This window comes from Patella vulgata, chromosome 3 (assembly GCF_932274485.2).
Source record: "Patella vulgata chromosome 3, xgPatVulg1.2, whole genome shotgun sequence".
NCBI lineage: Eukaryota > Metazoa > Mollusca > Gastropoda > Patellidae > Patella > Patella vulgata.
The window spans coordinates 17,722,613-17,748,873 of NC_065881.2; the positions used below are offsets into that span (position 1 = coordinate 17,722,613).

General features: G+C 36.2%; 1 protein-coding gene across 17 annotated transcripts in view; it reads right to left on the reverse strand.

Annotated features, from left to right (window-relative positions):
* Positions 1 to 26,261, reverse strand: part of LOC126815655 (polycystic kidney disease protein 1-like 3) — an 87,049-nt gene that overhangs the window by 16,564 nt on the left and 44,224 nt on the right. The window contains exons 5-6 of one of the 17 annotated variants that reach the window (XM_050541416.2): positions 14,532 to 14,753; positions 11,535 to 11,667 (exon numbers count right to left, since the gene is read on the reverse strand). The exons of 5 other annotated variants lie outside the window; for them this stretch is intronic. In XM_050541416.2, coding sequence (XP_050397373.1) covers positions 14,532 to 14,753 — 222 coding nt within the window. In that variant the 3' untranslated portion in view covers positions 11,535 to 11,667. Of the gene's footprint in view, positions 24 to 3,493; positions 3,710 to 5,860; positions 6,155 to 8,795; positions 9,673 to 11,040; positions 11,668 to 13,406; positions 13,614 to 14,531; positions 14,754 to 16,900; positions 17,140 to 18,135; positions 18,384 to 21,474; positions 21,750 to 24,381; positions 25,278 to 26,261 lie in introns of those variants that run through there. 11 more of the 17 variants (XM_050541419.1, XM_050541404.2, XM_050541429.1 and 8 more) reach the window with 11 other exon arrangements.

The following is a 26,261-nucleotide window of genomic DNA, read 5'->3' on the forward strand; positions in this document are numbered from 1 at the left end:
TTCTTCCTGGGAAGCACCTTCTTCTGAAAAGAACAATTAAAATTAAACATTTTTTGAACAGAGGGCTGACCATTACAAAACGATATCACAGGCCGGGGGTGGGGGGGGAGTTTTTAACTTAACTTTCTCTGCCAGCGACTATATAGCAAACGTTTAATTTGAAGTCGCTGAGATGAGATTAGTTCTTTTACTGCAGCATGATGGCGGTTATCTATCAACATCACCGTCTGCACTAGTCTAGTGCCTAGCCTACAAATTGCTGGAGGGAGTGAAGTCGCTCGACAGGCGCTGAGCTAGGGCTATTCAACAAAGAATAATGACTCACAACAATTTCCGGTTTTACTAATTTCAGAAAGTTTATACCCCTTTACCACAGGATCACATCATTTACAGATTTGCAAGGCCCTACCTCCCCAAATTTAGCACGTAGATCAACCAGCGTGCAGGCAAAGAGACAGGCAAAATAAGAAAATTCTGAAAAAACCTCATCAAAAATAATGATGAAATTCCAGTCTTTATCATGTTTAACACCACACCAAATATACACCTTTGTGTTCTGGGATACACATAGCTTCATAAAAACACTATGACACAACATTTCATTGTCTACGAGTACGAAAAAAAGACGGCAAAAAGACGACGATTTGATACGTACCGTTTCCGTATGAAAGATGTTTCATGCGTACAGCCGTGTCCGTGTGCCGCGTCACGTATCAGAATTATGCACAAATTGATGACGTCACATGCAAAATCGCTTGCTTAAAGTCTCTATTACATTCTATTGTCACTATCCGCCCATTGCAGTGCAGAAAAAGATCAAAATTGACCAACTTTTGGCAAAAAATTGCGTTGAAAAACTTTGATTTTGAAAGCGAAAGTAATTAGCAGATGATAGTATACCAGTCCGCTGAACACCCGTCCACTGATCGGGACGGGTTACCAGTCAGAGCAAAAGCAGATCACCGAACGCACAAGGTTGATGAAGTTCGTTCTAGCCCCGCTATGATAAAAAGACCTGACCCCTCAAGAATGAAGTATGGTGAAGCATTATTACAATTATATAAATGACATGAGCATACGAATCCTACCCTGTGGTGGGAGAAAAATAACTACATTGGCCGGACGTATGCGGGCATACCCTCCCAAACTACTCGATGTCTTTCACGATCGGTATCGAGGGTGATCACAATCTGAGCTACGACGGCTATATATACACCCGATTTACAGAGATCGCGGTGCATCTTAAAAGAGCGTGGCATTTGTCTTATCCAAGGCTGATAACGATCACCATGATTTGGAAGCACGATTAGATGCTATCCGTCGCGCTTTGTTACGATCTGAAGCGATGATCAAGATTGACAATTAATCGTGGTAATTGTACCAAATGTTTGAACTGTCCAAAACTTTTCTACGATCAACACGATTGCTACGACTGACCTCAAGGTATGAAAAAGCTTGATAGGATCACCACGATTATTCCACGATTAAAACAACGATTTCAATCGTAGCGCTAAATCGTGATAGTGGGAACCTAATATAAGATGCATCTTCTCGTTGACACATCCATTGTTCCTGTTATTGTACCTATTATAGCACTAACTTTCTTCCTGTAATTGTACCATTTCCCAGACTACTAACAACTACCGGTTCCCCAATATAATGGTTAAGAAATGCAAAAATTGCTTAAGTCAGACTTGTACAAATGCAAAAATTGCCCAAGTCATTTAATGATGCGCAAAATGCATGCATTACAAAAATAATACCTCAAACCACTAACGTTTATATTAATAAGATTTTAATAAGGTCACAATTTTTAATTTAAAACAATTTTTTGTCTCGTGTAAAATTCTGTAAAAATCACTTAGGCAGATTTTGCTTTAGCTTGACCATATGGAATAGACATGTCCCGTCCCATACCTTGCATACCGCCAGGGACTATTACCTAATTTGGTCAGCAAGATACATTCCATCACCGTTGGTACAGTTTCATAAACAAGAGATGATATGTGTTTATGAGAATCAAAAAGGTAAATGACCAGTCTCTGTGTTTATTAACCTACAGGTCATTTAATGCATCAAACTATCATCCATTTCTGTTGAATTACGTGATGTATTTCTTGTTTATGAATTTGGAACCATTATTAGATCGAGGCCATAATATTGCTACAGTAGGCCGTAACACCTCGGTCAGAGCACAATTCCTTCATGGTTAGTGCAGCCGGTATATATATGTACTTGCAGCGGTATAGCATCTATAAACTTTAAAACTATATATACATGTACTATAAACGATAAATACGGCGGTATAGCATATTTAGTAATTAGCCAAATTTAAAACTTAACAACTAGCAGAATTGTTATAATTATCAATGAAGAGTGAAGAATAATACTAATGAGTCTTGATGTTTCACTCTGGAGTTAAAATTTCAGTGTACCCAGTTATAGACCTTCCACAACAATTTCATCTGGTAACTCAAACTCACTAACCTGAACCATGAAAAAATCAACTAAACTAAACTTTATTATATTTGGTGTGAAAAATATATATCAATAACCTTATTAACGTCAAATTTCCACATTCAAGTCCTAATGAAATGATTTTAACTCAAACTTTGATCGATGTTAAACAGGGTGTTTAAAATAAAATGGCTAAAAAAAAAGTCAAATTTCAAATAAAATAGTTTACGTTGTCAAAATACTATGTATGTGTATATAATATGTTCCGTTATATATACATATATGGCCTGATGTGCCTACTGGTAATTGTTTGTATGTTATGTTATGTTAGCTTTTTATGGTGGAAAAATATTTTAAAATGTTTTGCTGGCTTATTGTTTTCTTTTTTCTATAATGGGTCATTTCCTTACAGAAGGTTCATCCTAATTCTGGATTGGGGTAAGGGTTACCACCAAACCTACTCCCACCCGTATAGGCCATGTAGTGTCTTACTCAGCGTGTGTAAATTTCAGACCAGCTCAACCGATCTGAAAATATATATTCCCTTGTTTAAATCACATGCCATGAAACCCAACTTTCGCTATTAATTTCTGTTTGCGTAATGAACACGAATAAAGATAGAAAGGCGGTTCTTCGTGACTAAAACCAATGCCTGGGTTAGAGTCGGCGCCTGTTAAACCAATAGCAATGTTAGGTATGATTCTATTGTCCCGAAAGAAAACCCTTTTTTCCAATATAGTAGACCAAGGTCTGCATCTTAGAGGGATCCGAAAATATCTCAGAAAGTTACCAACAATGTATTTTCGGCAGGGCCTTTCACTGCCTATTTCTCTTTATTGGATGTTTAGGTTTGAAATCAACCATTTAATTCTCCTAGCAATATAAAACAATTTGACCTATGTCATGGCGACCTGACAGTATATTTTGCACAGAGTCTAAAACACCCTAAGGCCGACAATGGCATAGTCATGATCAAGTCCCGTCACAAATGTTATAGTTAGAAGTATGGAAATAAACAACAAGGAATCCATTTTTCGTGTCGAAGTCTTCCTTATGTTTTATTTTTCTGGTGAACATTATTAATGTGAACACGGAGGATGTCATTTCTTGAAAAGGTCCTATTACAAACAGGACATACGGGTCTGGTGTCCAATAAATGACTACTGCGAATATGACGATTTAAATTAAAGACTTCTTTGTAGGTCTTTGCACAAAGCGGACACTGGCGTCTTGATTCTTCACCAGATTTAACCTACAATAAATAAACAGAATAAATAAAAAGACAGCTTCACTTGTTGGACTATGGTCTTTGAACCAGCAACCTTCTTCACGTTGTGTAAATAAAAGTTGGAAACCACAACAAAGTATGTTTATATAACAGTGTCTACAAAACGGCACAAAATCTATCATAAAGGTACTGAAGCCTTAATCACACCATAGACCTTATATCAGTGGTTCTCAAACCTTTTTTGTCAGCGGCACAACTAGCTAAATATATATGAAAAATATTTGAATTTTGCAAAATAACATGGTAAATCAGACGGTATACAACCATAGACAGAGACTAGCCATGGATACACAGAATGACCCAAACTAAATAAAGAAGAACACAGTTATGAACTTATCAGTAAATACTCAATTGTGCCGTTCAACATTTCGCTGCACATTTACGAAGATCTCACACTGGTTGAAAATCACTGCCTTATATGATCACACTGAGAAGTTATGCAAACGGTACAAAAAATAGTGGTCTTTGAACCAACAGCTATCTTCACCACCTTAGGTAAACAAAAGGCCGAAACTGCAACAAACCATGATTATAATAACAATACGGTACAAAATCTATCATAAAAGTACTTAATCACAAGAAGTCCTCAAAACGGTACAAAAAGTCGGAAACTCCACCAAACTATGGTTATATAACATTGTATGTAAAACGACTCGGAATCAATCATAAAAGTACTTAAAAAGTGAACCCTAGCTATTTCGCTTACTATCTTCACTTTAAGCAGAAATATAATATTTCCAAAAGTATTACTGATATTACAATTAATGCACTTGATTCCAGATAGCACAAATATTTTATCTAAATATTCCAAGAAACAAATCAAAAGAAAATACTTTGGCCTGAATATACATAATATATAATGGGAATGGGGGAACTGGTCACTTTGTTTTAGCAGTTACGGAGTAGCATTAGTCGAGCGACAAGGAATTGGTCTCTTGACTAGAATTTCTGGTGTTAGATCCCGAGAAGACCCTTTGGAATTTTTCAAGTCCTGGTCTCTTATGTCATAGGTAACACCTGCGAGACCTACACGAAAGTGTTGCCTAGTTCACCCGTGTGCAATTCGGTGAACGGTAGGCTGAAACGCCGTTGGTCAAGCAAAATTCACCTTCCTCGTTTTGCACACGTGAGCATAGCAAAAACAATAATCGTATTGGTCTCAAATTAACAGAAGTATTGTGTTCACCAGATGTTAAACTGAATACCATCCTTCTTAATCACGGTATTACTGTATTTAATTGATTTTGGTGATTCATTCATCTACAAAAAGCAAAGTAACAGGTGAAAAGGATCTATAATTTGTTTTAGATGCTCATCTGTTTGAAGAGAACATTTTAGAAAAAGCCCGCGGACTTTACAGAATCCATTGATTTTAGGCTCAGAACAGTTCCACGGTGTAAAATATTTGACCTTACAGTAGAATCCATAGATTTGATATAACATGTATATTATAATTTATAGTTTATAATAAATGTTACACCAAGTACTGTTCAACAGTGTAAAATATTTAAAAATCAAATTTATTCATAATAGTTCTATTTACAAAAAAATCATATTATACAAATAGGTCCACTCTCAATAAGTTTAGCGAATAAAAATAAAGATCTAATTTACATTATAATTATCAGCTTTAGGAAGTTTTAATCAATCTTATAGTAAAGCACATTGTACATATGTATATATAAGTCAATTAACTAAACGCGTAATTGATGCTTCCACTTTCAAACGAATTCTTGTTGTTTAGCTGACGGTGCCCTAATCCTATAGAGTGACTATAGACAGACATCAATGATAGCATCTTGTGGAATCGGCGGCGTATACTACTATACACCCATGCCCATCACCGACGCGCATTAGTGCAACTTGATGTAGCATTGTTTCATGTGTGGACAGTACAAGTTACAAGGCTAGGGAATAGATTCGTCTTTTTTCCCCCATCATAATGCCTCGCTCGCCTTGACAATTTTCGAGTCGCGTGTTCAACTGGCTTTTTTCTTGATTTTAAGGCTCTTTTTCAACGATTTCCGAACGTTTACTTAGACGAAAATATCAGCCAAATAGCTCTTTGAATGGCTACAGATGCAGGAAATGGCGGATAATTTTCTTGGGGACCCCCCCCCCCCTCCCCTTTCAGCGGCGTGCCGCGTCTCCGCGGTCAGTGCCCTCATTTTGCGGCGCCCCCCTTTTCACAATTCCTAAATCCGACCCTGAACGGCGTATAATATCAAAGTGCACAGTATTAATGTGTTGATGAAGGCCTTCCGCTCTGGTGAATGGTTTGTTACAAATTGGACAAACATGTCTATGGTTTAAATGCGAGCTCTTAATATGTCGATTTAAATGAAATTTCCACTGATAGGATTTTGGACAGCTAGGACAGGCAAATCTTGACTCATCTATTACGTGCACCTACAAGTAAAGAATGAAATACTGATAAAAAGTTGATCTATAAGAAACACCATGGGTAATCAGTCAGGATATTTGTTTAGTATAATAAGTATATCTTTGTCCCACACCTTTGTAATAAAATAAAACAGTGATGTTCTCAAGTAAAAATCATACGCTTCTGGTACTATTAGAGAGAGGCAAAGCAGTCGTGCAAGAATTATATTTTGAGTGGGTTGAGAAATGTTGATATTGCTGTATCCTAGAGTCAGATTCTAGTTAGCTGAGTCGACATCTTCACTCTGAATAATGAGGAAGCAGGGCCCTTATTCACGAAAACTTAAACTAAGTTACAACCGAAATTTTAAGAAATACTGCAACTTCATTGGATATATGCAAATTGATTTTACTGGTCATCCAATCGAATTGCAGTATTTCTTAAAATTTTGATTGTATCTTAGTTTAAGTTTTTGTGAATAAGGGCCCAGGTTGGCAATCATGGCTGGAAGTAATTGCTGCCGTTTGCAAACTTTCCTTTCAATTGTGAGATGGTGAATTTAAAAGTGTCAAGTGAACAATAATGAGATGAAAACATACGTCAAAAAGATCACCGCTCGAAAAATGTCGGTGGCAAAATATGCCCTTTTCCGACACCTGTAAATCGAGCAGATCTCCATGTCAAAGTATCATATTTAGGTAGACACCACAAAACATTGGATATCAAATAGATTACAACAGTTCTATATGAAGAGGTCCGGTCTCAAATCCCAACTGGAACACTGATCAACGATGTTATCTGTTTACAGGTTTTCAAGGGGAGTACCTGTTATGTCAAATATTTGAGTAATTAATAAAGCGGGGGACCCCTCGGGACTACATCTTATCGTTAATGCCATCCGGTGCGAATGTTCTTAAAGTGTGAATCCATTTGAATTCATTGGCTTTCCTTACGGCATCGTTTTAGCCGTTATCTGGGTCAGTCTTAAAAAGCTCTATAATTTTAATCATAACATTTCTACTCGTATGTCACTCTAAGTTGAAGTGTAGTGCGACCGGCTTTGGCCTGTTGTGTATAATAGCTGCATAGTGTTTCTTTATTCGTTTTGAAAAGACACGTTTGCTTTCTCCTACGTACGTGTTGTTTTTTGGAGGAGCATGTTAATAGGTACACTATATTTCTACTTAAACAATTATAGCCCGTGCGGCAGGAATATTTCTTGCCAGTTTTACCACTAATAAAGTAGATATTTTGGTCTAATTTGTAGTCTTTCTTGATACATTTTTCGAATAGATTTTGAAACGTGACTCCGCTGGTTTGCGGGTCCCGTGGTGGATGGATGAATCTTGCTTTCATCAGCGTATCCTTCAAATTAGGATTACTCCTAAATGCCGTGATTGGTTTGATGTTTGAGATGGAACGGCACATGTCCGATCCGGTTAATAGATGCCATTTCTCTTTTATGAGCATGCTTACTTGAACAGCAGTTGGATTATAATCCGTGATAAAAACGAGCAACTTTCGTTTTTTCAAAATGGTAGCCGTAGTCGGGCTTAACAGGTCTTTTCTGGCTAGAGAATTTGCCCTGTTCTTATTTTCCGACACTACTTTGTGTGGGTAGCCTCTTTTATGATAAAAATTGAGAAGATTTTGGCTATGGCTTTCATAGTCTATTTCTAAGCGACATACTGTTGTATGTCGTAAAGCCGGAGTTAATTCTCAGCTTAAACTGTCTCGGTATCATTTGTTTATCCAGGCATTTGAATGAAATTTAAAGACTTTATGTTTCATACTTCTATGGAATATAATTACTGTTCATTACTTAGACAAGTTTCGACATGGCTTCTTCTTAGTGTTCACACGAAAATACGAGAGAGAGAGAAATGGGGGTTTAACATCCACTCGACACAAACTAGGTCATTTCGGGACTAACATATGGTTTAATTTAATTTACATAATTTGCTTGCGCGTAGGGGTCTTTAGCAGTGGGAGGAAACCGGGGGACCCGGAGGAAACCCACGAGGTTGGACAGGCGACCCTACTCCTTGCCACGTACAACCAGGGATTTGAAACCACGCCAGTCGACTCCATGACAGACTTTATAATACAGCGCGCGCACGCTAACCATTCAGCCATCCAATCCCCCACAAGATACGGGTTATATCTCACACAGTTGAGTTACACTGTAAACAATAGTGCAATACACAATTCTATGGAATACAATCACTATTTATTACTAGGCTTCAGGTAACTCTTTAGCATGTTACCTAAAATATTAGAGTGAAATTTAAGCAAATGGATACAATTATCAAAAAAATATTGAACATTATGTACATGACCTAAATCAAAGTGATTACGGTACATAATACACACTTTATAAGTGGTGATAACAATTCATCAATGTATAATATCCAATCTAATACAACGCGCAACAGTATGTAGTATGGTATATTATATGCTCATGTTTGTAACCAAGATTATCAACCCCAGGGGCATATAACTCGTCTCAAACTGATTCTCTATCATCAGTAGATATTATATAAATGAAATACTGGGCTAATGAAGACGGGCATACGCCATACAGTGTGCTATGAGGGAAATTTTGCCCGGGCAGCGGCACTATCGCCTACTCTTATATCGAATTCCAATCTATACACGGGACCTCGGTTTTTGTCTCATCCGAAGGACTAGACAGCTGTCCTTGCCAGGCCCTCCGTTCTGCACCACTGACAAGGGGAAACCTCGTCGGAAAATCCCGATGCAGGGATCGAACACCCGACCTCCAGGCTAGCGAGCCAGGGTCTAACCCACCTAGCCACCGTGGCTCCCCGAGATATTATATAAGGTGAGAAACAGACCTAATGACTTTCATCAATTTATTCTTATATAGTTGTATATATTATTTTCAATACTTTCGTATGTTACTAAAATTACATTTCATCTACCTAATCATTAATAAATGACATACATCGTCCTTCTTTTGTTTTTCGTTTTGGTGCTGGGGATAAGGTATTAGTATAGAATGTAAAGTTAATGGAAACACAAAAATGCAACAGGACATTGTAGTATAGTATATGGCATTAATCAAAACTAAATCAATGAACCCGATATAGAGATAAACATCGAACACCAGCATAATTCCTAAAAACAACAGGATTGGCGGTCGACTGTTCTTACACATGCAATTTATATAAGAGGTTTGTTATTCTATCAAGTGTCATGCTTTTAGGTGCAGCAATGTTTGTGACAAGGAGTAGTGTCGCCTGCCTAACCACAATGCGCACTAGTTCGTATTGAGTGGAATTTACACCCCATTTCTCTCCTAAATACATTAATAATAAATTCTTCAAACAATCCACTGTCTCCCAATGCACAAAGTCTTTAAATGCACAGTGAGTTTTTCTTTTCTGGTAAAATTTTTACCACATGATGGACATGTATATTTGATATGTAGATGGCTGGATTCGACATGTCTTTGTAAATGAGTTTTTCTCGAATATCCCTTCCCACAGATATCACAATAGAACCTAACCAGATCACCAACCTACAAATACAAGAAAACCACGTTAGAGTTCAAATTTAGTCAATTTAGCAAATGATAATCTGATGTTGACTCAATGACAGGCCTTATGATACAGCACACACGTGCTAACCATTCGGCCATCCAACCCCCCTTATATAGATTAAAGGTCATGCATAGTCTACCAACTCCTTTAATGGGTTAACTTATTTTAATTTATCAACTAAAAAAGTTCATCATTATTAAATTAATCAACCGAAGCTACAGAAAATAAAGCTTTATGTTTTAAAAGATTAAAAAATACTCGGTGGTAGATTCTATACAGCCCTAAAGTTTATTGTTACTGGTTTTAATTTTAGCCTACACTTAACCTTAGTAAGGACTACTTTTTGAGTAGCGGTGGGCTTTACCATCCTGATTTGGACGAAATTATACCTTTAACTGATTTAATGTGAGTGACAATGTAAATTTCTCTATTAATCTGTGTATTCATTTTAGTCATTCAATATGAGGAAAAGACAGTGACTGTGAATTAGATTCGGTATATGCTCTCCATTATTATTTTTGTAATGAGGTTTAATCAATAAATTTGGTGATAAACATTGTAATTTATATTTCTGTGGTTATGTTTGCGTCCATTCTTCCTCAACTTCCAACTGTCAAGGGTTCTTTACGTGTACAAAAAAAGATTACACAAAACAGTAGCCTAGCAGGGCAGTCACAGTAAGGGGCAAGATTTTGTAGCCATGCCCCAGTGAGGGTAATAGCTGCCACAAACAACGCCATACCAAACAATCGTAGGTCTGTCGGTGGCTAGTAAACTGGCTGGATTTCCAGCGGACAAAGTCACCAAACAGTTTTGCGATTTTGAACCCATTTTGATGTCAAAATTGTTTACAGTTCTATCCCTAGCTATCGGTAAAAGAATTCTTTTTGAGATCTACGAAGCGAAGTATGCCGAAAAAGTTGCTTAAGTTTGATGCCAAAATTGTTTAGTTCTTTCTATCCCTACCTATCAGTAACAGAATTCTTTTGGGGTCTGCGGAGCGAAATATGCTGAAAAACTGCTTAAGTTCTACCTATTCGTCATTAAATTAAAACAGTGAAATGTTCTTTAAACTACCTGTATGGCATATGCCCGTCTTCATTAGCCCAGTCGGAGCAGAACAGTAGGACATTAAACCCCATTTGATTTCATTTCATTTCTTTAAACTACATATCAATGTGTTTTCAGTTAGGGATCGTTTTTGTCCCATCCTAACAGTCAAGCATCTTTTTCAGAGTTGAGTGTTCTAAGCGCTGGAGTAGCTGGACTGGACTACCATGGCCCTTTCCAATGTTCTCCACAATTACACCAAAATCAGTTGTCCAAGCAAAAATTACAAACAGAAATATATTGAAACATTTATTATTCATTAAAAAATAAATAATATTTAACCCTTTCCAAAGCCAAATTAAATCACATCTCACACAACCAAATCACTCCATTGGCTGCCAATCAATGAAAGAATCCTGTTCAAAATTCTGAATCATCAGTGTATGAACGGATAAGCACCAAAATAATTATCTGATCTTATGCAAATACGTTCCTTCGCGTAATCTCAGGGTCTAACTAACTTTACCAGTTGTATTGCCCAAGATAGAATTTAAATTTATTCGAGTACAGATATTTTGCTCTGTGAAGAATGTCCAAACTCCAAATTCATGTTTTAAATTAAGACTTTGAGAAATGTCATCTATATGGCTTTTGATCATGGCGTATTTGTGCCACATAAATGTACATATTATCATTATTATGAAATAAAAAAACAGGAATGAACAGCATTAATGTTAAGAGATTTAAAAATTCATTTCATCTGGATGCAATTTTTGCATGTGAGATTTTAGTTGGTCTTTCCTTGAGAATTGTTTCTGACAAACTCCACATTTAACCTTAAACTGCAAATGAACACCACGGACATGCCTCTGAAGAGCCCATTTGTATTTTATGCTTTTTTGACAGAATGGACACTGGTAAACCTACAAAGAGAAAAGAGAATAGATTGGCAACTGTTTTAACGGGGGAAGTCCAAATGTGATCCATGTAGACTTAATTAACACAAGACTGAGATACAAAATATTGAACCAACGGGTACAGAGCAGAACTATGGACCAAACGGTTCAAGGTTCTAGACCTGAATTGTGCATCTGAGTTCTTGTGTCTTTGATTAAGATGCTCTATCCCTCTATTCCAATCTCCGCTGCTATAAATGGGCGGTGTATGCAATTACACAAAAAAATCGAAGACTTAACGAATTCAGGAGCTGAGGAAAGTAATCAGGCATTAACTGTATCCTAGAGACTGGGATAGTAATTGTACCTTGCTCTGAGCACAACCCTTGTGGATGAAGCATATTATAAATATACACATTATTGTTAAAATTATTTATTATAATTAATACACCGTTCCATTTAATACTTCATATTATACAATGATTACAGAGAGATAAGGCAAAGGGATGTGATTTCATCCACAACATGCGAATCGATGAGTTTTTTCCCCTTATTTTGGATATGTTGTCAAAGACAACGTGAAGATTACAACGAAAATGTAACTGTAAAAAATATTACTTGTAAAGCTTCTAATACATTCATTTTAAAGAAAGATAACCGTGCCTTTTCTGGCATTTTCGCAACTTTTCAACACATTTATTTCATGGGTTGTAATTTAGTTAAAAGACTGCTCAATCACAAAGACAATCTTCTTTGAATCCTTCAACTGGCCTTAAAACAAGAATTTCACTTTAACTGTGAATCAATTTAGAAATATTTCACAACCATTTAAAGTTTAAACCTGTTTAAATTGATTTAAGTCCTGCAGTTAGCCATAAAATAGAGTTTTCTGCAACTGGTCATAATACTAATGGTAATAGAGAGTTGTCACGCTAACGTAGTATCAACTGACAAATATTCCACATACATTTAAACCTATTCTCCTTTTCACGAATAAAATTTTCTGAATCGTATTCCAAAACAACTAATTTATAGCCTTGCAAATTTATATTCACTTTCAACATATAAAACATTGTGAAATTATGAATATTAAAACCATCTAATGTCATGGATATTAACAAGCATCTGTGCACGCACCCAAGCCATGACCTTGTGAGCGAACCATTCTATGCCGAGCTTTAGCCCTGTACAGTTGAAAATAGGTTTATATGGTTTTGTCATTAAGTAATGTTTAATACACTTTGAACATAGAAAACATGTAACACATCGTACGTTTTATCAAATACATAACACAATAGCTGTTTAATCAAACATGTAACACAATGTATGGTTAATCAACTCAGAACACAATGGACGTTTAATCAAATACATAATACAGTGTCCGTTTAATCAAATACATAATACAGTGTCCGTTTAATCAAACACAATGTATGGTTAATCAACTCAGAACACAATGGACGTTTAATCAAATACATAATACAGTGTCCGTTTAATCAAATACATAATACAGTGTCCGTTTAATCAAACACAATGTATGTTTAATCAACTCGTGTAAGACAATATACGTTTAATCAAATACATAATACAATGTCTGTTCAATCAAACATGCAACACGATGTCTGTTTAATCAACTCGTAACACAATGTACATTTAATCAAATACATAACAATGTACGTTTAATCAAACTCGTAACACAATGGTCAGAAAAGTAAGATGTTAAACCCTATTTCATTTCACATAACACAATGTATGTTTTTTCAAATATGTAACACAAAGTACGTTTAATCTATATATTTATGCACACCACGCATGTGACTTTTCAGATTAGCTTCTTGATTAAATGATTTATGGCAAATTGGACACGAGACGCTAAAATTCAGGTGAATGCTTTGAATATGACGTTTCAAATGCGACTTCCTCTTAAAGCTGGCAGTACAACTTGGGCAGAAAAACCGTCTATCGTCAACTTCGACCTATAAATATAGAAAACGTAAAAATGATTGATATGCAGGTAGAGGAAGCGGTAAATAAAGTTTACAAAATCTAGCGGCTGTATAAGTCTGAATTATTCAATTAGCATAGAATGGAAAGGGATTTAACATCTCATCTATGGTTAAGTAAGCAATGCGAAATAGCAGAAATTTGCCAGGAATTTCTAGACACAATGCACCCCTTTGTCCCAAAGGAGAACCAAATGTACCTGTGTACATTTATCATAACTAACTTAAGTTGAAATTTAAGAGGAGTCTGCGAGTATAAACTGCTATCAGAACAGACTTAAGTTGAACTTTAAGAGGAGTCTCCGTGTATAAACTATTCTCAGAACAAACATAAGTTGAAGAGGAATCTTTGTGTACAACTACAAACTGTTAATAGAACAAAATTAATTTGAAATTTAAGCAATCCGTGTGGATAAACGATCAACAAAACAAACTGAAGTTGAACTTGAGGAATCCCCATCTATAAACTCTTGTCAGAACAAATGTTTGTATCTAAAATAAACTTAAGTTTATCCTTTACAAATAAATACTCAAGCAGAAAGAAATATTCTATCGCAACACACACAAATATACACAAGATAAAGCCACCAATTACCAGCTGCTCCTAGGGTTTTAGTCGTATCACAGTAGTCATCCATGAAATTAGAACGGCACATCAAACTTAAGCTAATAAAAAAAAAGTTAGAAGTGAACACAATTGGAAGAAACCTTAATACATTTTGAACAGAACAAAAACAAACTTAGATATATCTGGAAGTAAACAGAACAAGAACAAGAACAAACCTAGATATATTTGGAAGTGAACAGAACAAGAACAAATCTAGATATATTTGGAAGTGAACAGAACAAGAACAAACCTAGATATATTTTGAAGTGAACACAAGAACAAACCTAGATACATGTATCATAATAATCTTGACACTGATCTTTATGGCGACGTTTGACGTGGTCCCTTAAATGAGATCTCTGGGTGCAAGTCTTTGAACAAAAGGGACATTGGGAAAGAATTTTAAGATGTTTTCCATCGATATGTCTTTTTAAACAATTCTTCCTGCTGAACATCTTTCCACACCAATTACATGTTAGTTCTGCTACCTTGGAATACATCTGCAACTACAAAACGTAAATAACACTAAGAAAATATGTCTGATTTAATAACATCCCTAGACACCATTTCTTTTATGGATAAATAATCTGGGGTTTTATTAATAGCCCTAGACGCTGGTTATATTGTGGAAAAACAATCTGGGTTTTATTAACAACACTAGACACAGTTTATATTGAGGGCTTAGAATCTGGGTTTTAATAACAGCCCTAGCCACGGTTTACATTGTGGATAAAACATCTGGAGTTTTAATAACAGCACTATATTGTTTATATAGTGGATATAGAATCTAGGTGTTATTAACAGCCCTAGACACAGTTTACATTGTGGATAAAACATCTAGGGTTTCAATTTAACAGCTCTAGATAGTGTCCATATTGTGGATAAAACATCTGGAGTTTTAATAACAGCCCTAGATACTGTTTATATTGTGTATATAATCTAGGTGTTATTAACAGCCCTAGACACAGTTTACATTGTGGATGAAACATCTGGAGTTTTAATAACAGCCCTAGATACTGAGTATATTTTGGATATAGAATCTAGGTGTTATCAACAGCCCCTAGACACAGTTTACATTGTGGATAAAACATCTGGAGTTTTAATAACAGCCCTAGATACTGTTTATATTGTGGATATAGAATCTAGGTTTAATTAACAGTCCCTAGACACCGTTTACATTTTGGATAAAACATCTGGAGTTTTAAGAACAGCCCTAGATACTGTTTATATTGTGGATATAGAATCTAGGTTTAATTAACAGTCCCTAGACACGGTTTACATTATGGATAAAACATCTAGGGTTTCATAAAAGCCTTAGTGTCTATATCGTGGATATAGAAACTGGGGTTTAATAACAGCCCTTGACATTGTTTATATCGTGGATATAGAATCTGGGGTTTTATTAGCAGCCCTAGACACTGTTTAAATTGTGGATATAGGGTCAGGCTTTTAATAGCAGCCCTAGACACCGTTTCTATTGTGGATAAAGAATTTGGGGTTTTATTATAAGCAATAGACACTGTTTCTATTGTGGATAAAGAATCAGGCTTTTAATTACAGCTCTAGGCACTGTTTATAAAGTGAACATTGTGTCCTAGCTAGACACTGTTTAAGTTTAAGATAAAGTGAAAGTTATGTGTTATGATTCCAAGATATTTTTACCCACCTTCCATCCCTAGTATACAGTACAGTGTTTCCCTTTGCTGTAGTATCTTCTATAATAATATTTGTGACTGTCGTTTGTCTGTCTGTTTGTCTGTCTGTTCGGGGTTGGCGGCTACACTAGGTTTGCCCCCGGGTCTGAAATTTGGGGTATAGGGGTAGCTCGGACCCGGGAGTAACATAGGCCAGGTGGCGTTAGTCTACCACTTTCGGTTTCGGGGTTATGACCCCCGAGCGAAGCCGGGCATTCTTCTAGTGTTTAATAAAGCATATGCGTCAATTCACTATACCACCCAAAACTACCTTTAAAACGATAGAACTCAATTCATAGTGGTTTAATATTTCGTAAAGTTGGGACACTAGAATAACAGTGTGCACTGTCTATTTGTTCAGGTGAAAGAATTCTGTCGCATAGTCTACAAGTAAATGAAATTGAATTGGAACTACAAGAAGATACACAGAATTGAACAAATGAGTATTGATGTTGCCTACTGACAATCAGTGCATAGAGATATAGGTTTTAATGTCCATTCGACAATAAATCACTTTATTAGCAGGAGGAAATCAGAGGACCCAGAGAAATCCACGAGATTGAACAGATGACCATACTCCTGGTCAAATACTCAAAAAACAGACTTTATGATCTAACATTCACACGTTAAACTATTCAGCCATCCAACCCCCTACGATCAGTACAAAAACCTGATGCGAACAACTCCAACAATATTGTTATCAATCCATATAATTCATATTGTGTCCAATCTTTGCAGAGTATCAAAATATAATGGCCATTTCAAGCTTACTGTATCCAAAAGTCCCCACATTTTCTCAGATACACAAATCAATGAGATACACAATACCCCACTTCTTAAATCAATTGGTGACCAAAACAGTGCTTGTTTACATTTGAAACCAAGTTTGGTGATTAATAAAAGAAATTTATTTCAAAATGAAATTCTATAAAAACTACAAAAAAGTCACAAACTGAACAATTACACATCTCCTCAATATAAATTTCTTGATTATCAAGCCAGTGATTAACTAGTCATAGAGTTTATGCACACGCATCATATGGAGTCTGAGGTTAGATTTTTGGGCTGAACTTTTGCCACATATTGGACAGACATGTGTACGAAGCTGAAGATGCTGTCCTCGAATGTGTCTGGTGAGGTGACCTTTTTGTGTAAATTGTTTTCCACATACTTGACAAGTTCGTCCATCGACATCATCCTAGAAGCAAAAAATAAACCAGACAATAGAAATAAGCAAATTTCCAGGAATATTTTTAATAAATAAATTCACATTAAAATGTTCGATATCTAAAATATTAGAGAGAGAAAGAAATTGGGTTTTAATAATACGCATGTGGTTAGTGGTCTCTAGCAGTGGGTTATGTACAAGTGTGGGATTGAAACCATGCCACTTGACTTAACCGCAGGCCATATCATCTGAAGTGTATGTGTTAGACCATTCGACCTCCCAATATTACATTCCTCATTGACAAACAACATACAATATATCCATCATTCATTGATGTAAGTGTTCATTTTACGGAAATGAGAAATTCAGTAAATAAAGAAATATTTTTCTTATTAAACATGGCCACAATTTTTGGCTACTTAAAGTCTCTGATTGTGATTCAAGTTTTTTTAATCTCTTGCATTTTACAATATTGTGAAAATTGAATCTCTAAGTTGAATAAAATGGTTCAATTTCAGACAGTATTTACAAGATATGATGAATCAAAACTCTGTCAACATTCTGCAATCTTTACACATGCTATGATGAAAATTTTGCCCTTACAGTGGGGTATCGAATTCCAACTGTTAATGGTTATTTTATGTGCATGTCAACTGCATGAAGCACTTAAGGATGTCATTGTGATGGCTAAAAAACTATCATTATCATTGGCTATTATGAGTTTCTTCAACAATATTTAACCTTGGAGTGTGTTTGTTTACAATCGTCTGACTTGTTTTGAAATGAAATGAAATGGAGGTTTAATGTTCTACTGTGCTTCTTCGACTTGGTAGTTTGTTTTGAAATCAAATGAAATGAGGGTTAAAACGTCCTACTGTACTGCTCCGACTGGACAGTTTGGTTTAGTTTAGTTGATGATGAAGGTGATTCATAGAATGAAGGTAGACTTGGTCATTTAACAGACAACCCTTTAATCTTTTTTTTTCAGGCTTAAAATCTGACAAAATCCTGCATAGAATCACTAACCGTTAGTAATTGTTATAAGTAATTATATAAGCTCATTGATAGTGGCTCTTCCCATCCTTCTTTCTCCATTTACAACAAGTTCCTAATCGAGTGTGTCTAGTCAGGGCATCAACTCGATTAAAAATAAACCCACAGATATTGCATGTATAGGCCGATTTCAGGTGTACAGACTTAACATGACGATTCAAAGTACGGCTCAATGTAAACATTTTATCACAATACTGACAGGTATACAAACTTCCTGAAACCTACAATCAAAAGAAAAATAATTAAGAAGCAAATTTATACCATATTGGTAGACAAATACAATCATGCCTTATATGTGTACTTAAAACACATTTTCGGCCATACATTATACCCACAAAAGAAAAATTGTCTAGACTTGTTTAATTTTGATTAGGGTATATAAAAAATGAATGATTGGGGCAAACACATAAGACGCTTTGCTTTGTACAATCAAACTAAATCTCCCTTGATTGTTTCCATACTCCTGAACTGTCACTTCAGGTCAAATAATCAATTATCCAGAAATTTTCAAAATAACCATCTTTATTCGTTTGAAAAAATATATAAAACAAATTCCACAATGGTGAAATATTTCCAAATCACCTTGAGAAAACCAGTCTTGCTTGGATGATATAGTAAGCTGGACAATGTTCAGACTTCAGAGTGTTACTTTAGTCACTTGTTTTACATTCTGTGTAACTGGAACAATCTTAAGTCAACATTATAGAGGTGAAACTTTAAAATTATTATCTATACCATGTTCCCACGTCGAAATAATATCAGCTAAACTTATATTTCTGTACAGTATACAGACTGCAGTTGTGATAACAAATCTCTACCATTTAAACTTGACTGTGGCGTACCGCAAGGCAGTGTTTTAGGACCCATTTTCTTTGTTCTTTACACAACCGCTTTAGGGTCTGTGATCGATGGCTATGATCAGAGGCACTACTCTTACGCCGATGATACTCAACTCATTGGTGTGTCTAGTCCTATGCTAATCAGAAATGCCTTATAAAAAACTACTGACTGTTCGCTGGCAGTTAAACAGTGGACGAAAGCGAACAAACTAAAATTGAACGACGATAAAACAGAGGCTCTTTTAGTAGGTTCATCACAACAACTCAAGTTACTACCTGATCTTAAAATCACCATTGGTAATTCAGAAATAAATTTCTCCAAAAATGTTCGAAACCTTGGAGTGATATTTGATCCTTCTCTGACAATGGACGCTCAGGTTGATATGATATGCCGTACATGCTACTATCATCTATGCTGTATATGCAACATCAGAAACTATCTCACTGCTGACGCTTGTAAACTACTTGTGAGATCACTTATTTTATCAAGGATTGATTATTGTAATAGTTTACTCTATGGAATCCCACAAGCACTTCTAGCCAAGATCCAAAAGGTTCTTAATACTGCAGCCCGAATAGTAACAAGGACACATAAGTTTGATCACATCCAGAATGTGCTGGCTTCTTTACATTGGTTACCTGCTGAGGCGCGAGTCAAATACAAAATACTAACATTAGTGTATAAATGTCGCAATAATGCAGCTCCTCAATACTTATCTGAACTCTTATATGACTACAACCCTATTAAATCACTTCACTCTCAAAATAAACAGTCACTAGTTGTTCCAAGATATAATTTAAAGTCATATGGGTATAGGTCTTTCAGTTCAGCTGGTCCTAGATTATTGAACGAACTTCCACAACAGATCAAGAATCAACAAACTTTTAATCAATTTAAACTCGCACTAAAGACTTTCCTGTTTCAACAGTTTTACCAGTAGAGCCATTACAAAAAGCGTTTTGAGCATGTGTCAACATGGAGAAGACGCTATATAAAACTTCATTATTATTATTATTATTTTTAATACCAGTGGTATAAAGTCCAGGAGCATATGTGACTAGTCCACTCCCTACACCCACCCCACCTCACCTCAACCCAATATTCATGTGACTGAAACTGTGGACAAGGCAGTTATAAAATTTAGGTAATCATTGCACTTCTGACTATTCCATGCAACATTTGGGTTGAAACTTCAAATAAGAATCATCCAGTAGACGTGGTACAAGGGTTAATCAGCGAACTGGATGTATGAGATGTGTTGTTGACGTTTGGGAAAGTAGGACGAGGGGAAATGTGTAGGGAGTGAAGTGCTGTAAAGGGATAGTTAGATGTATTATGAATGGTTAGAGTGGCTGTGGTGTTACGGTGAAATACTATGCCGCCACCGTAACACCACAGCTTTGTGATTTGTTAGACAGGAGTGATGTAATGGGTGTCAACAACTGGGTATGCTGGTACCGTCGCAACGTAGCCGTGAAATATATATTGTGGGGGGGAAGGGCGGAAACGGAAAAATATACAATGTTGACAGTATGTGCCAGGCATGAGGCTGCGTAGACCGAGCGGCAGCTCGATAGGGAGTGTGTGGGAGGGTCACCCTCATAAAAAAATTTTTTTTTAAATTTCAGTTTTCTGTAAGCAGTGAAAACACTATTTTGGCATTGTTTGCGGGGTTAAACCTAAAAATCACATTAATACACCTAAACAGAGTAAACTGAAAGCGAGTAATCTTGACTCAAACCTATAGTCAATAGCCTACTTACAGTACTACACTCGTCACTAGGCTTCCAATATTATTGTTTGTGGACGGTTTACTACTCAGTGATAAGCCTGCGCCGCAAAAAGAGGTCTCGCCTTTTATTATTAGTATAATGACTTCCTCATGTGCGGCAGGTTAGTTTGCTTCTAAAAACACTGTTTTCCGTCCCAAAAAATACAAAAGTAATTTTCTACCAGATGACCATGGTTCTTTTCACCGAGACTAGATAATTTCTCTCGGTGTAAGGATATAGCTATGGATAAGTTCATACAAGGTCAATAAATCCGCGGTCACTTCGGGTCACACTGTTGAGAAAATAAACTGATGGGTTTGTTTAGTAGCAAATCGAGCGTGAATCAACTGAGTTTGTACTGAAAAATTTTTGAGTGATATGTATGAACTGTCTTCACACATTCGGTTTATAATTAGCGATACACAGGTACAGTGGCAAGTGTTGTACTTCACAGACTGTTTACCTCCGAACTACCTCCGCACGAAATCCCCGATTTGGGTACTTGTTAAAAGAAAAAGAAATAGTACCTGTGCGCATGCCAGTAAAAAAAAATCAAAGAGTTCGCGCATAAAAATGCCCGAACGTACCAGGCGCCAGGTCATCAAGACTAATATTCGGATCTCACTAATATTATCAATATTCAGGTAAGTCAGTGTCAAGGGATATTAAGGCCAAAACAGTGAAATTCAGCTTTTGAACCTGTGCCCTTCCATTGAAAAACAAACAGTTGCATACAGCTGTGACCATCATAAGTTTGTTTTATATATTCGGGGATCTCTGTTTCCTTCTGTCTTCGGGTATACAACGTCCCATTTTCCTGTGTCTCTTCAATGCATCCACTCGGTTAAAAACAAACCCACAGCCATCACAAATATAGGCAGATTTCATATGTACAGATCGGACATGTCGATTCAAGGAGGAGCTTATAGTGAACAATTTGTCACAATACTGGCAGCTATGCATGGTTCCTGGAACCTACAATCAGAGAAACAAAACATTGGATGAGCCCTACAAACTGTTTAATTATTTAATTCAAAGAAAATCTGCACCTCGTACAGAACAGGACACAGAACTGTAACTCGGCCGCACATCTACGCCAAGTGTGTCTGTGGGGTAAGGGCCCTCCCAGGCACCACTTTGTTGAGGGGGCAACACTTTTTCACTGAAAATAGTGTCTTTATGTTTAAGTATGTTTGATAAGTGTTGTGTTCTGGTGGTGGGGGTGCCCCGGGAGGCAATGTCAAAGTACTCCACTGTTCCAAACTATGCACAATAAAATCAAATATCTTTCTAACATTTGCTGCAAGAATTTGTGAAGTCAAACTAATAAGTTTATAAATTTTTCTTTAATTAGATGATGTTTCTGTAGTAATGCACGCATGTCACTTTCATTTGGACACCTCAAAGAAATGAAATGTACTAGGCTTTAACCTCCAGCTAGGCTAATTAAGATGGGTATATGCCATGCAGTGTGCTAGGTCGGAAATTTTTGTATGACCAGTCTATTCTAATTTAAATTCCCACTCTCAAGGGGTCTTTTACATGTATGTGTATGCCGAAGTGAATATGGGACCTCTGTTTTGCATATGATACAAATAACTAGACACTGTTCCTTGCTAGGGCCTCCTTCAAGCACCACTGCAAGAGAAAAACACACAGGAATATCCCAAAGAACTTTCTCAGCTAACATCAGGATTGAACCCCAAGCCTCCAGGTTATTCAGCAAGCACCTTACTCTCTGAGCCACAACGGCTTGCCACTTCAAAGAAGATTATAATAATAACTTGGTTTATTGACTCTAGTTTTATTCACGATTACATACAGTTTGTAAAAGAGAATGAAATAAAGCAAAGCTGTGAATACATTAGAATTAGTAGCCCCTTCTTTTCTTTTGTGTATTAAACTAAGACCAACGAGTTGATATCAAATGATAGGACCATATAAACACAATGATAAGCATAAATAATGATTAATATAATATCCTAACAGACATATAGATCACTTCAAATTAAATATTGTTACAGTATCCTAACAGGAACGGTGCAGAGGAATGGGAGAACACTCCTGGAATGTCGATCATACCACTTTAAATCTAACCAGTGAAAGTTGTATGTGTGAGTTAGTTGTATTTTACATCCGCTTCCACCGAGGTGTTATCACAGACAGAAAGTTATATCATCACAATCAGTATTTATAATAAAACCTTTGAATCCTACTCACAAGCCCATAAAAAATGTTAATAAACAACTATCAAATGACCTTATGCTTCATAGAATTTCTTATGGAAAAATAGGTTGCCAGGCAACGAAACATACGCCCACAGAGTTGTCGCATATTTTTACTTTTTTCGGTAATGAAACATTTATAATACACTAAAATCTGATTAAGAGCAACAACTCAGAAAACCATTAGAATTTGTTTGGTTTTTATAAAGTTCTACCCCATGCTAACGTTTTGTATACAAAACTTTTAATACTGTATCATGGATTTAGCTGTTCCAAGTCATAAAAATTCATTGAAAATCAATATACTTGTTCGTCTCAAGATCTTAAACTCTGTGTATCAATCTGAAGTCAATTGGATATTAACTTTGGCCTCTAGAGCGTCCACAAGATTTTTCAAAGTGATCAAGGGCCATAACTTTGGCAGTAATTATCAGAAATCTTTGAAAATCAATAGGATTATTCGCCCCGTGACCTCAAACACTGTGTATAAATTTAAAGTCAATCAGATATTAACTTTAGCCTTTAGAGCATCCACAAGGTTTTTTGAAGTGATCAAGGGCCATAACTCTGGCAGTAATTATCGAAAATCACTGAAAATGAATAGACTTCTTCGTCTCATGACCTTAAACACTGTGTATAAAATTTAAAGTCAATCGGATATTAACTTTAGCCTCTAGAGCGTCCACAAGATTTTTCAAAATGATCAAGGGCCAGAACTCTGGCAGTAATTATCGTAAATTGCTGAAAATCAGTAGGATTCTTCGTCTCATGACCTTAAGCACTGTGTATAAATTTAAAGTCAATAGGATATAATAACTTTGGCCTCTAGAGAGTCCACAAGATTTTTTGAAGTGATCAAGAGCCATAACTCTGGCAGTAATTATCAGAAATCGCTGAAAATCAATAGCCTTCTTCGTCTCATGGCCTTAAACACTGTGTATAAATTTAAAGTCAATCGAATATTAACTTTTGCCTCTAGAGCGTCCACAAGATTTTTTTAATTGATCAAGGGCCATAACTCTGGCAGTAATTATCGGAAATCGCTGAAAATCAATAGGCTTCTTCGTCTCATGACCTTAAACACTGTGTATAAATTTAAAGTCAATCGGATATTAAGTTTGGCCTCTAGAGCGTCCACAAGATTTTTTTAAGTGATCAAGGGCCATAACTCTGGCAGTAATTATCGGAAATCGCTGAAAATCAATAGGCTTCTTCGTCTCCTGACCTTAAACACTGTGTATAAATTTAAAGTCAATCGGATATCAACTTTGGCCTCTAGAGCTTCTTCGTCTCATGGTCTTAAACACTGTATATAAATTTAAAGTCAATCGGATATTAACTTTAGCCTCTGGAGCGTCCACAAGCAATTGTGGACGCCGGACCGACGGCTGGACAGGGCGACGACAATATACGACCACATTTCAATGTGGGCGTATAAAAAGTTACTCGTGTTGAGTTTCAGAAAGATTTCTACTGCTGTCAACATAATCAGATTGTTGTCATTGCATCCTTGATGATGTAGCCATTGTTGTCCTACACTCGCATAACACATGGTCACAGACCATGATCCAAATCCGAATTTCTTTGATAAGGTCACAACGTAGAATTTCTTGTAAACCATACATGACTGTGATATCAAAGTTAGTACGAAGTCGTAAGTCTTTTTCGATATGAACAAACATTTTACAATACGCTAAAATGCTTTTATAATGATAGAACACTAAAGGTAAAGCAAATTTTTAGCCTATTTCGACATTTTTGTTCATATCTTATTATCGTAAACAATGACTTTCTACATGGGACTCATTTTGTTGTCACAGGTCACATATGGAGGAAATACTATCAAATATAGTTAAATGTTTGCTTCCAATAATCATCAGTTGATGACATTTAACATACATGTAGATACTCCTTTTAGCTGACTGAATTTGACAAAAACCTGGGTTGTGTGTGGGACTGATTAATGTATCGTTACCAATACTAACCATCTAGCCAGATACGTTAAAATATATCAACATACGAAAATGCTGTAATTAATTGTATTTCTAGTAACAAATCACGGTTTTTTTTATTCCATATATACATATCTATGCCTTTTGTTTGTGCAATTTCCTCTTCTTGTGTGTTTTGTCAATGAATCTGCACGATTAAAACTAAAACCGCAGACGTCACAAGTATAGGTAGATTTCAAGTGTACAGACTTAACGTGACGCTTTAATGAGCAGGATAAGGTATACTTTTTATCACAGTACTGGCAGCAAAAAGATACTCCAGTAACCTAAAATCAAAAGAAAAAAAAAGATAATAGTGAATTATTTTGAAAATTATGTCAGTTTCCATGTGGGTTAGCCAGAAGTCAACAAATAAGCAGTTGCAAAGGGGGTTGCCAGGCTGTAACATTAAAGGCAGTGAGCATACGACAATGGCACCATGATATGTATCGATTACAGTAATTTCAAATTCATTATAAATACACATTGTGGTTAACCAGACACTGACAAATAAGATTTCGGTAGCAGTGGTGTACAGCCACCTTCTATAGTAAGGTTTGGTGCAGAAAAGTAGGACGTTAAACCTATTTCATTTCTAAAGTTGGGAGACAAGCACAAAAGAAGTTCCATAACATGTACAAAATAATTTCAAATTCACTAAATATATTTTTATTTTGTTTTTAAAATCATAACACAAGGAGGTTGGTCGAAAAAAGCAAATAAGTTCGTGAATTCTTCAAAGGTCATTGGGATAAAAATAATAATTAATAAAATAAATGGTAATAAGCTGTTACTTGTGAAAAATTTGCTCCCCTTAGCTAATTAAAGCCACTTAATGTTGCAGGATATGACAAGTACTCCAGGTTTCTTGAGACCTTATCGGAAATGAAATGAAATGGAGTTTAACATCCTACTGTTCTGCTCCGAACTGGGCTAATGAAGACGGGCATACGCCATACACTGTGCTATGAGGGAAATTTTGCCTGGACAGCGGTACTACGGCCTACTCTTATATCAAATTCTAACTGTCACGGGATCTTTTACATACACGCCAATGTGTACATTGGGTTTCCATCCCATCCAAACGACTAAACAGCTGTCGTTGTCAGGCCCCCTGTCATGCATCATTGACAAGGGGGAACCATGCCGGAAAATCTGGATGAACTTTCTCATCCAATGCAGGGATAGAACGCCTGACCTCCAGGCTAGCGAACCAGCGTCTTGCCCATTTCTCTATGGGTTCTTTTATGTGCAAAACCTTCGTTTTTCAT